General features: G+C 40.9%; 1 protein-coding gene across 1 annotated transcript in view; it reads right to left on the bottom strand.

Annotated features, from left to right (window-relative positions):
* The window catches only part of cc2d1b (coiled-coil and C2 domain containing 1B), a 73681-nt gene that overhangs the window by 54562 nt on the left and 5757 nt on the right, over positions 1-13362 (bottom strand). Inside the window, exons 3-8 of the mRNA XM_078561117.1 lie at positions 6149-6255; positions 4770-4877; positions 3761-3898; positions 2715-3060; positions 2234-2358; positions 339-414 (exon numbers count right to left, since the gene is read on the bottom strand). Of these exons, the coding sequence (XP_078417243.1) occupies positions 339-414; positions 2234-2358; positions 2715-3060; positions 3761-3898; positions 4770-4877; positions 6149-6255 (900 nt within the window). The remainder of the gene's footprint in view (positions 1-338; positions 415-2233; positions 2359-2714; positions 3061-3760; positions 3899-4769; positions 4878-6148; positions 6256-13362) is intronic.

Genomic DNA, 13362 nt, shown 5'->3' with positions numbered 1-13362 from the left:
GGGGCAAGTTTTTTTAAGCAGAGGGTAGTGAGTGTCTGGAATTCGCTGCCAGAGGTGGTGGTGGAAGCAGGTACGATAGTGGTGTTTAAGAGGCAGCTTGACGAATACATGAATATGATGGGAATAGAGGGATACCAACCCTGGAAGTGCAAAATGTTTTAGTTTAACAGGCAATATGATCGGCGCAGGTTTGGAGGGCCGAAGGGCCTGTTCCTGTGCTGTACTTTTCTTTGTTCCTGTGATCAGCTTCAGACCAGAGCAAAATGGACTGACTTAAAATCTGTGTAATAATATAAAGTCACTCAATTATGCAATATTACAAATTTATGCACTCACACCTGTTAGTGATGGTGGCAGATTACTCAGATCCACAGGCTCCCCAATGTCCAAAGCCTTTATCACAACATCAAATTTCTGAGAAACAAGAAATGGAAAACACATACTTTTAAATCTGTGTATATCTATTATATATTACAAATAGCACATGGTCACAATAGCATAAAATAATTGCATCTATAGGTGGAGTTGTAAGCATAACATTAGATGGCAGAGCTCCCACACCACCCCCCGAAGTAAGAAATTAGCCTTTAAAATTCACACGAGGAAAATTTATAGTGCCTAAAGGTTTGTCTGAATATTAAATCTTGGGAAGCATAAGTCAAATAAAAATATATAGCATATAGAAAATCCTAAATAAATTTTGAAGAGTAAGTTTACAAGTGGTAGTTAAAGTAGGTCAAAGAAACTACTGCATTAAAAGGCAGCATTGACCATTTTCCATATTAGGCTTCTGAAAATCCAGCTATTGTAAACATAGTAGTTTACTGACCGGCACAGATTTCAGGGACATCAAATGAATCTGACATGCTAACAAACTTAAAAGGCTTTAAACGATTGCATCTTCCAATATATTTGAAAATAAGTATTTCATCAGGTTGGTTGTTTCCTACATTGCTGGTTAAAATATCCTTGTGGCACTCAACCAAAGTTTTGACATGGCAGTGTCAAGACTTTATAGCAATCGAATTGAATAAAGCAATAGAATGATCACTAAATCAGTGATCTTACCAGCCTGATTTCTCAAGCAAATAAAATCATACAATCGCTCATTACATTGTTTGCAGCTAATTCTGGTGACATACTACAGCAAAATACTGTGGATGCTGTAAATCTGAAATGGAAACAGAAAATGCTGCAAATTGTCAGATCAGGCAACATTTGTGGAAAGAGAAACAAACCTAATGTTTCAGGTCAATGACCTTTCATCAGAACCATCAATATGAAATGTTGACTCCATTTCTCTTCCCACAGATGCTGCTGGACCTGCTGTGAGTTATCCACATTTTCTGTTCTTATTTCAAATTATACACTTTTTTAATATAAGGATTGGGGCATTTCAAAATATATTATTCTGCAATGGTAGAGCTGTTTTCCTTCAAAGTCCAATTATTTTTAAGTAAACAGAAGATCACAACAGAGTTTAACTGGTCAGCCCTGCTCGTTCAAGGAACTTAAGACAGGAATGTGCTCATCAGTCTTAGGCTGTGGTCAAAAGCAGCCAGCATTTTAAAACTATTTTGCATCTGTAATAAAACGTGATACCTGCTAGGCTAACTAATATGTATGTATAAATTCAATTTACAATTAATGTACTAAGTTTTAAAACTGAGAAGTACCTTGTTGCTGCTGATGCTATAATTTGCTTGCAGCTTATTTTTTTCTTCCATCCCCACGTGGTTTTTTTGCAACATACCTTTCCCAAAAAGCATGGTTGGAAAACTGATCCTAAGTTTCAACTAATGCCACGTTTTAACTGTGCCACTGAAAAGTTGAGGGTGTAACTCGGATCATTCTGATTTGCTCTTCCTCCCAAAGGGACAGTGTCTGGTACCCAATGACATTTCCTTTGTTGGCCCAATTGATATCAATAACTCATTTTTGATAGAACCAGATATATAAATTGGCATACCAGCTAGTGGAATCGACAGGTTCTATTAACACACAACTTTGCTACTCATCAGATATTTAACTGACTTCACTAATACTAAAAAACAGTCGAGCCAGTGAAGTATTGTCAACTGTACCATCAAATTGTTGAAAACAAATTCAAATGTAAATATTTTTCAGAAATGCATTTTACAATGGTCCCATTATAGCATATTTTCAATGCCATGTGTTACCATAACTTTATACAGGTCAACGGATTTCTTTTTAAAAAATGACAAAGCTTTACTTTGCTGGTTTTCATGTATTCTTTAGTCTTTGTGATGTCTCCTTGCTGTTTTGCTCTCAGTGCAGCCAATTTATACTCCTTCTGTCTTCCAATCAATAATATTTTCGTCTTTGTATCATCACACCCTGCAAAGCACAAAAACAAAACTGCCTTTAAAAAGAACAATCAAATCCATCTGCAGCAAAACTGGCTTCAGATGACTACTTCAGGGAGTATTTCTAATTTGCATTCAAGCTTAAATCAAAATTGATTGCCAAGACTGATTTGCATCACACCAAACCAGCATAAGTTGACAAAATGCTTCTGCTTTCAGCATTACCAATTCTTTCTCTAATAGTCAGAAAAAATATTTATCAAGAACAGTCCAGAGTCGATTCCTTCTATGAATCTTGTATAATTTGTCTGGGCAGATAATGGGCTCCACCTAATTTATTTAGACCAAGAGCAAGTGCTGCAAATGTATAATAATTTGATACAATACCTGAGCTATCATTAATTGCTGCATCATCAGTAGTGGATGCATCAATGGTCTCTGACTGAACAGAAGTTACAGACTCTGCGATGCTTGGAGGTTCAGACACTGAAGACATCACAGGTAACACAGTAACACTAGGTTTAGGTAGTAGTCTCTCGTTTGCTGGTCTTGGTATATTCTGATGCATTTCAGTTATTCCACCTTCCACATATTCAGCTTCCAAACATTTTGCACTTAAGCCATCAGGTTGGAGCACTGTGGCACTGCTTTTGCCAGTAGCAACTGGAGGAGGAATTTCTGCTTCCTCTATCTTTTTACCTTTCTTTGCAGAAGCCAGCATAGTCTGTAATGTCTATTAAATAGAAGAAACGTATGAAGATTGTACAACCCTTGCTACATTGAATATAACGACAATTTTTAAAATTTACAAAATAATATCATGACAAATCTAGAAAAAGGGTTTTGAAAATAACTGATCCAAGTTATTTATCATTAGATGGTACACCTCTTCAATATTCTTGTGAAACACCACAGGTTTAGTTATGAACAGTTCCTACAGCAAATTAGAAAGTAGGTGTCAGAGTACATAACACACAACTCTTGCTTTTAAACACAAAATGTTTAATTTTTAAACACAAAATGTTTAATTTTAGCCAAGAAAGTACAGTGACAAAGTAATAGGATTATTACAAAGAATAATTTGAAAATGCCTTAGGTGGTGAGTAAGTGCAGTTGTACGAAAACTGCTGGAATGGTACAAAAGTGATGCTTCTTTTTTCACCTTGCTGGAACAATAAATCCTAGTAAAAATAACCCCAGGAACAATACTGTCCTAGTGCAAACTGTCATTCAAGCAGTTTGGTTAGCTCTTGGTCAAGTCATTAGATGGAGCCTAACAGTTCAATCCTTCTTTAGGTAGGGGCTAGACATAGATCAGGATTGGTGTTTTGGCTGATTATAAAGCAACTCATTGACAATCTGAACTACCTTTGCTTCACAGCTTATTGCTACATGAAAGATAGAATAAGAATTACAAAACATTTAAAGCATACCTTCAGCCCTCGTTCATATCTCTTCATTTTTGATGTCTCTCCAGTTTGCTTTGCATTACTAATTGCAACCCTATACATCTGGAGTCTATCTTCCAGTGTATCTTGTAATCCACCAGAATTCACAGAAACTGCACTTAACTTGGAAAAAGAAAATAACTTTTAGCAATTGGATTATATTTTTCAGGCCAAATGCGGAGGATCTTATTTTTACTCAAGTGACTTAACAAATATTTAGTGAACATTTATAAAAAAAGTTATCTAAATGTGTGTTCGGATGTTAAAAAATGTGGTCTGTGCCTTTATAAAATGGCCAATATTATGTTCTCCTTACCTACAAAACACGTTATGTATTGATACTATTAGTATAGACTGTGTTTTAAAATGTAGCTTTGCATTGGACTAGACTTAAACTAGAATCTGATGCAAACTCCAAATGCCTCAAAAAGTGTTTGGAAGTAACATTGCTGACATAACTTCAAATTATACTATCACTGTTACAACTGCATTACTTCATACAGATATACAAACATACAAATTCGGAGCTAGAGTAGGCCATTCAGCCCCCCGAGCCTGCTCCACCATTTGATAAGGTCATGGCTGATCTGAATGTGGCTTCAATTCCATTTTCCCCAGAACCCTTGACTCCTTTGCAATTGGGAATCTAACTCATATTCAATTAGTTAGATATTCAATATTCAATGGTCCATATTCAATGTTAACTCCATATTCAATGACTCAGCCTCTACTGCTCTGTGAGGAAGTGAATTCCACAGACTAATGACCCTCTTCTCATCTCCATCTTAAATGGGCAACCCCTTATTTTTAAACTGTATGTCTAGTTCTAGTATGGCTGTAGCAAAATTTCCCTATTTTTATATTCTATTCCCTTGCAAAAAACTACAACATTCCATTTGCATGGTACTAAAGATGAAGTTTTTTTAACTAAGTAGTTCTGAAAAGTTACAAGAACAAGCTTTTATTTTTAACTACAAAAAAAAACAGGGTTTACCTGAGGCTGAGAAGCAAGTTGATTCTTTGCTTCTGGAGCAGGCTCTATGGGAACAGGTGAATTTGTAGATTCTTCCTCCTCCTCCTGAACCACTTCCTTCAGCTCTGCCTTGGTTATAAAATAAATAATTTTACATATATGGCTAAGCAGATACTAAATATTTTTTTTTCTCTTTTGCATACTTCTTTTGCATACTCCCTTGTATACCATTATACCACCGACAAATTAACTAGTACAAATCATAGATTACTTAATGGAAACAAAGTCACAATTGGAATATTAATTGTAGCCCGCTTCTTGCGCCTTAACCCTTTGGAAGACTAACAAGAAGTTGGTTGGGTTGGCGGGGGGGCAGGTGCTCTGTATAGGATTTGATTTGTGAAACAAAAACCAAGGAATGAATGGATATAATTTAATAGAATACATCCTGAGGTGCTTAAATAAAGGATTAACTTTAAACAGAATTAATATTTTTGGCTTCAAAAGCTATTCTGAGAATAACATAAATAAAACAATCATCCATGGCTCCAAACATCTACATCTTATTTAAAGACCTGATTAAAAACACACATTTAATACAATAACAGGGAAATGCCATTGTTCCAAATTGTTATTAAAGTAATAGCTATATGGATAATCAAGCTTTGTAATTAGCTTTAATTAACCAATGCCAGGTTGACCAATTCTTAAATTTACTGATCGAAAGAGTCATTACAAGAATTTCCTACATGGTTTACTGGATTAAAGCACAGCCTCACAGGACTGAGCCAGCAAATTGCAAGATCTGCATGGAATTGGGTGCTTTCATCTGGGTTAGGGGACAGGAAAAAAAATCAGCCACAATTTCAGTGACACATTCTGGATCAGTGCACTTATTTAAACACCAGCTAAGGACTGGATCATACTTGGTCGTGACTCCATATTTAAAAGTCAGCTGGCACTCATCATGAGTACAGACAATGCTGCTACCTTCAAAAATGAAGGGGAAAGGGAAACAAAGGGGAGAATTGTTTAAAAAGAAATGAACACTGCAACTTTATGCATAATAAATGGAATTTATGTACAGTGAAAAATGTTTAGAAATAACAGTAATAAAAACCTGAATTCCACCTATTATAAACTTTTAAAAATATGCTTTTAAAGAAAAAGCTGAGAGATTTAATCTATTGGAATTAATTCCATGGTAATAAGGAGACCATGGGCAAATGGGACTTAAATAATTTTTGTGTGTCTATATTTGTAACGAAACAAGGTTCTTCAATTACTACAACAGCACAATATTTGAAAACATTGAGTTCTTAATCGAACTCTAATTTTTCAAGATCCCCAGTCCTCTACTTATTTATCTATCCAAGTTATGCCCTAAAACTTCAACTTACCAAGAGCTCTTCATCATTTTCCAAATCATCGTCCTCATCTTCATTTTCATCTACATCCTTCATACATTCCTCAGCCATTTGTTCTATATGGTTCATTGGCAAAGTTGCTGTAGATAAAATACACAGGTATCAAAGAAAATAGTCTTGACTCAGAACCATTTTTTCTTAGATTAAGATGCTCGATTTAAATAGCCAATGGCAAAATATTTGACGATGGAAACTACAGAACTACTGGGTATTTGACATAATACTATGCCACAAAAAGGCCTAGTTATGGGCCACAGCTGCAGAAAATATAAATCAACAAGCCAATCAGCTGCAAAAAGCTAGATGCCATTTTACACACTGATGGAATGCAGTGGTAATATTCATTTTTTCTTGCAAAATGTTATTATTGTGCTAGAGCCAGCCTTAAGGCACAATCTTCCAATTTTGTAGTTTTCTAATTTATAACCCTATGTCCTTTCTAATGCACTATCTTTACAGATATTTGACTTTGGCAAAGGAAAGTTATACTTAGTGCTTTATAATGCATTTTACAGTGATCAAATGCAGATTACTTTAATTTACTGGTATTCTCCTAAACTCCATCACATATTAAAACGTTATGCACCAATGGTGAATATCCAACCCCAAAATAAATAGTAAATGTAAATGAATAGTAGGAAGTAAATTCAAAGATGCAGATTAATGCAGAAGTTCAGAAATTATTACAAACCACCTAATCTTTGTTTTCATGGTTTGCATTAGTACTCTCCGGGCTCTGTTACAAATTCTGTAGGGACCATTAACTTTTTTTTAAAAATATTGAGTTTCCAGGTCATAGCTGAAAAGATGACATGCCAAAATTTCACATCTTAACACTTTTATTGTAACAAACAGACTAAAGCACATTTGAATAAACACTATTTTTGTAAGAACTTATACTTTAAACTACAGAACAGAATTTTCCTTTTACTTTTAACACAACCAAAGAAACCCATTTAAAAGCAAAATACTGCGGATGCTGGAAATCTGAAACAAAAACAGAAAATGCTGTAAAAACTCAGCACATCTAACAGCATTTGTGGAGAGAGAAAAAAATTTTGAGTCCATATGACTTCTTTAGAGCTAAAAGACTGAAGAAGAGTCATAGGGACTCAAAACGTTAACTCTTTTTTTTCCCCCCACAAATGCTGTTAGACCTGCTGAGTTTTTATAGCATTTTCTGTTTTTGATAAAGAAACCCATTTCACAGCTATACTTTACACAGTCCCTTATGTAGTCATTCGATTTTCCCAGACCCAGTCCAAACGTTCTTAGCTCCTGAGAGTTTACTTCAATTCCTTTCCTTTCCCAGCCTAGTAACTTTTAACCCCAGAGCTGTCTTTCACAGTGAGTGTTTTCCCTGGAGATTTACCCCCTCGCGTAAGCTAGACAAATCTTCCACCCTTGTTTCAAATTCTCATGAATTTGGTCTTTTCAATCTAAGCAAGAGCTTCCACCCACATTCCTGCATGGCAAACCAGAGAGACTTTACGCCTCTAGCTAATCTCCCTCTCTCTCCCCTGGATCCTGGCAGACTACCTATGTCTGAGAATTTTAGGGAAATCTTAGAAACCTTTGCCCTCTCAAAGCCCATCTCCAAGGCAACATGAATTCACATAGGCTTTGTTTTTAGGTAGAACTACTGATTAGCTATCTTTGAGGCTCCACCGTGCTTTTATCTTGAAAGCAACTGGACAATTCAAAGCATAACTGCTTACAACCAAATATTCTCACCACCATCCCGGGACTCTGAACACTAGCAGTCTCACTGTTACTGTAGCACTGTAAACATAGATGCTGCTGCCATTGTCTCAGAGTGTGAACACCTTATTTCCAGCAAAAAAATCCCAGTCTCCCTTTAATCTTTAACAGCCATGTCACTAAGGCCTGTTGCTGTTAGACAGACTTCAGAACAAGTCATTTGGCCCCCTTCATTTTATCCTAAATTAAAGGCACAATTCCAAAACAATCTTATAAAACCTCAGCAAGTCTGGCAGCATCGGCGGAGAAGAAATCAGTCAACGTTTCGAGCCTCCATGGCCCTTCGGCAGAACTGCAGCATAGTTTCAACAAGGGAGAAATATAAATTGGTTTAAGGTGGGTGGGGGGGGGGGGGAAGAGACACATTGAGGGTGTGGTGTGAGCAGATAATAATCAAAAGATGTCACAGACAAAAGGGTCAAAGAGGTGTTGAAGGTGGTGGTCTTTGTCTGAGAAAAGTGCTAATTAAGAATGGAAAACAGGATATTCAAAGTACAGCTCTAGTGGGGGTGGGGTGGAAAGACTAAAGGTTTTAGTTTTAGATTTAAAAATAATGGAAATAGGTGGGGAAAGAAGAATCTATATAAATTATTGAAAAAAAAGCGGGTGGGGGGGGGAAAAGAAACGGGGTGGGGATGGGGGGAGGGGGAGTTTAAGATCTAAAGTTGTTGAATTCAATATTCAGCCCAGAGGGCTGTAAAGTGCCTAGTCGGAAGATGAGGTGCTGTTCCTCCAGTTTGCGTTGGGCTTCACTGGAACAATGCAGCAAGCCAAGGACAGACATGTTGGCAAGAGAACAGGGTGGAGTGTTAAAATGGCAAGCGACAGGGAGGTTTGGGTCTTTCTTGCGGACAGACCGCAGGTGTTCCGCAAAACGGTCGCCCAGTTTGCGTTTGGTCTCTCCAATGTAGAGGAGACCGCATTGGGAGCAACGAATGCAGTAGACTAAGTTAGGGGAAATGCAAGTGAAATGCTGCTTCACTTGAAAGGAGTGTTTGGGCCCTTGGACGGTGAGGAGAGAGGAAGTGAAGGGGCAGGTGTTGCATCTTCTGCGTGGGCATGGGGAGGTGCCATAAGTGGGGGTTGAGGAGTAGGGGGTGATGGAGGAGTGGACCAGGGTGTCCCGGAGGGAACGATCCCTACGGAATGCCGTCAAGGGGGGTGAAGGGAAGATGTGTTTGGTGGTGGCATCATGCTGGAGTTGGCGGAAATGGCGGAGGATGATCCTTTGAATGTGGAGGCTGGTGGGGTGATAAGTGAGGACAAGGGGGACCCTATCATGTTTCTGGGAAGGAGGAGAAGGCGTGAGGGAGGATGCGCGGGATATGGGCCGGACACGGTTGAGGGCCCTGTCAACGACCGTGGATGGAAAACCTCGGTTAAGGAAGAAGGAGGACATGTCAGAGGAGCTGTTTTTGAAGGTAGCGTCATCAGAACAGATGCGACGGAGGCGAAGGAACTGAGAGAATGGGATGGAGTCTTTACAGGAAGCGGGGTGTGAGGAGCTGTAGTCGAGGTAGCTGTGGGAGTCGGTAGGCTTGTAATGGATATTGGTGGACAGTCTATCATCAGAAATTGAGACAGAGAGGTCAAGGAAGGGAAGAGAAATGTCAGAGATGGACCATGTGAAGATGATGGAGGGGTGGAGATTGGAAGCAAAATTAATAAATTTTTCCAGGTCCCGACGAGAGCATGAAGCAGCACCGAAGTAATCATCGATGTACCGGAGAAAGAGTTGTGGGAGGGGGCCGGAGTAGGACTGGAACAAGGAATGTTCCACATACCCCATAAAGAGACAGGCATAGCTGGGGCCCATGCGGGTACCCATAGCCACACCTTTTATTTGGAGGAAGTGAGAGGAGTTAAAGGAGAAATTGTTCAGTGTGAGAACAAGTTCAGCCAGACGGAGGAGAGTAGTGGTGGATGGGGATTGTTGGGGCCTCTGTTCAAGGAAGAAGCTAAGGGCCCTCAGACCATCCTGGTGGGGGATGGAGGTGTAGAGGGATTGGACATCCATGGTGAAGAGGAAGCGGTTGGGGCCAGGGAACTGGAAATTGTTGATGTGACGTAAGGTGTCAGAGGAATCACGGATGTGGGTGGGAAGGGACTGGACAAGGGGAGAGAGAAGGGAGTCAAGATAACGAGAAATGAGTTCCGTGGGGCAGGAACAGGCTGACACGATCGGTCTGCCAGGACAGTTCTGTTTGTGGATTTTGGGTAGGAGGTAGAAGCGGGCCGTCCGAGGTTGGGCGACTATCAAGTTGGAAGCTGTGGGAGGAAGATCTCCAGAGGAGATGAGGTCAGTGACAGTCCTGGAAACAATGGCTTGATGTTCTGTGGTGGGGTCATGGTCCAGGGAGAGGTAGGAGGAAACGTCTGCGAGTTGACTCTCAGCCTCCGCGAGGTAGAGGTCAATGCGTCAACTCGCAGACGTTTCCTCCTACCTCTCCCTGGACCATGACCCCACCACAGAACATCAAGCCATTGTTTCCAGGACTGTCACTGACCTCATCTCCTCTGGAGATCTTCCTCCCACAGCTTCCAACTTGATAGTCGCCCAACCTCGGACGGCCCGCTTCTACCTCCTACCCAAAATCCACAAACAGAACTGTCCTGGCAGACCGATCGTGTCAGCCTGTTCCTGCCCCACGGAACTCATTTCTCGTTATCTTGACTCCCTTCTCTCTCCCCTTGTCCAGTCCCTTCCCACCCACATCCGTGATTCCTCTGACACCTTACGTCACATCAACAATTTCCAGTTCCCTGGCCCCAACCGCTTCCTCTTCACCATGGATGTCCAATCCCTCTACACCTCCATCCCCCACCAGGATGGTCTGAGGGCCCTTAGCTTCTTCCTTGAACAGAGGCCCCAACAATCCCCATCCACCACTACTCTCCTCCGTCTGGCTGAACTTGTTCTCACACTGAACAATTTCTCCTTTAACTCCTCTCACTTCCTCCAAATAAAAGGTGTGGCTATGGGTACCCGCATGGGCCCCAGCTATGCCTGTCTCTTTATGGGGTATGTGGAACATTCCTTGTTCCAGTCCTACTCCGGCCCCCTCCCACAACTCTTTCTCCGGTACATCGATGATTACTTCGGTGCTGCTTCATGCTCTCGTCGGGACCTGGAAAAATTTATTAATTTTGCTTCCAATCTCCACCCCTCCATCATCTTCACATGGTCCATCTCTGACATTTCTCTTCCCTTCCTTGACCTCTCTGTCTCAATTTCTGATGATAGACTGTCCACCAATATCCATTACAAGCCTACCGACTCCCACAGCTACCTCGACTACAGCTCCTCACACCCCGCTTCCTGTAAAGACTCCATCCCATTCTCTCAGTTCCTTCGCCTCCGTCGCATCTGTTCTGATGACGCTACCTTCAAAAACAGCTCCTCTGACATGTCCTCCTTCTTCCTTAACCGAGGTTTTCCATCCACGGTCGTTGACAGGGCCCTCAACCGTGTCCGGCCCATATCCCGCGCATCCTCCCTCACGCCTTCTCCTCCTTCCCAGAAACATGATAGGGTCCCCCTTGTCCTCACTTATCACCCCACCAGCCTCCACATTCAAAGGATCATCCTCCGCCATTTCCGCCAACTCCAGCATGATGCCACCACCAAACACATCTTCCCTTCACCCCCCTTGACGGCATTCCGTAGGGATCGTTCCCTCCGGGACACCCTGGTCCACTCCTCCATCACCCCCTACTCCTCAACCCCCACTTATGGCACCTCCCCATGCCCACGCAGAAGATGCAACACCTGCCCCTTCACTTCCTCTCTCCTCACCGTCCAAGGGCCCAAACACTCCTTTCAAGTGAAGCAGCATTTCACTTGCATTTCCCCTAACTTAGTCTACTGCATTCGTTGCTCCCAATGCGGTCTCCTCTACATTGGAGAGACCAAACGCAAACTGGGCGACCGTTTTGCGGAACACCTGCGGTCTGTCCGCAAGAAAGACCCAAACCTCCCTGTCGCTTGCCATTTTAACACTCCACCCTGTTCTCTTGCCAACATGTCTGTCCTTGGCTTGCTGCATTGTTCCAGTGAAGCCCAACGCAAACTGGAGGAACAGCACCTCATCTTCCGACTAGGCACTTTACAGCCCTCTGGGCTGAATATTGAATTCAACAACTTTAGATCTTAAACTCCCCCTCCCCCCATCCCCACCCCGTTTCTTTTCCCCCCCCACCCGCTTTTTTTTCAATAATTTATATAGATTCTTCTTTCCCCACCTATTTCCATTATTTTTAAATCTAAAACTAAAACCTTTAGTCTTTCCACCCCACCCCCACTAGAGCTGTACTTTGAATATCCTGTTTTCCATTCTTAATTAGCACTTTTCTCAGACAAAGACCACCACCTTCAACACCTCTTTGACCCTTTTGTCTGTGACATCTTTTGATTATTATCTGCTCACACCACACCCTCAATGTGTCTCTTCCCCCCCCCCCCCACCCACCTTAAACCAATTTATATTTCTCCCTTGTTGAAACTATGCTGCAGTTCTGCCGAAGGGCCATGGAGGCTCGAAACGTTGACTGATTTCTTCTCCGCCGATGCTGCCAGACTTGCTGAGTTTTTCCAGGTAATTCTATTTTTGTTTTGTTTTGGATTTCCAGCATCCGCAGTAGCTTTTAGCTTTTTGTTTTTAATCTTATAAAACCTCATATTGGTAACAGTTCAAATGACAGGGTTAAACCGATTCCCATGAACTTCACCCCTACATCAGAATTCTCTACATTTAAATGTTATAAGATACAGCTGGACTCTTCATTTAAGCCATCTCCTCTGTCTCCCCCAATAGGGATTATTGCTGTTTTTAGGAGGTTTCAGTTACTCCCAACCATGCCCCCAAATGCTATTCCCTCACACCTAACTTGACAGTAGGAAAGACCAAAAAAGATGCTTCATGGTGTGATAAACTTGACTAGCACCAGCGTCAATTCTGTTAAGTACATGCAGCTGAGAGATTGCTTTGAGAAGACAAAGCAATAGATGCATAAATTTAAAAGGGAAGTATATTCTGTTGCACGCTCACATAATTCTTAATATTTCAGTAAGAGATGCCTACTCAACATCTACTATCCCAATGTTGTACAATAGAATTTTTTGACTAGCCACAAGTGTGGCTACAGTGACAATGTTTTAGTTAACTGCGCTTATTTCAGTAGAAATGCCTTATACACAATACAGGTAAATACAATTCACGTGTATATTTTCTTAACAAATAACTATTGCTATGGAACTTAGAAATCTTTCTCTCTCAATGAAATTTGGAATCCTAGAATCACTTTATCAGAGGCAACACATCTTAGTCATGAACAATACTTTGACTTCAGAGTGGTTGCTAAAAATGTTGACACCCACAAATGAGCCTTGCCAGGTGTCACGCAGGACTCTCCACCCAGAACATGAA

Source organism: Cetorhinus maximus, chromosome 17 (genome assembly GCF_964194155.1).
Source record: "Cetorhinus maximus chromosome 17, sCetMax3.hap1.1, whole genome shotgun sequence".
Taxonomy (NCBI): domain Eukaryota; kingdom Metazoa; phylum Chordata; class Chondrichthyes; order Lamniformes; family Cetorhinidae; genus Cetorhinus; species Cetorhinus maximus.
The sequence above is the reverse complement of the archived record's forward strand: the minus strand, read 5'-3'. Positions and strand labels throughout refer to the sequence as shown.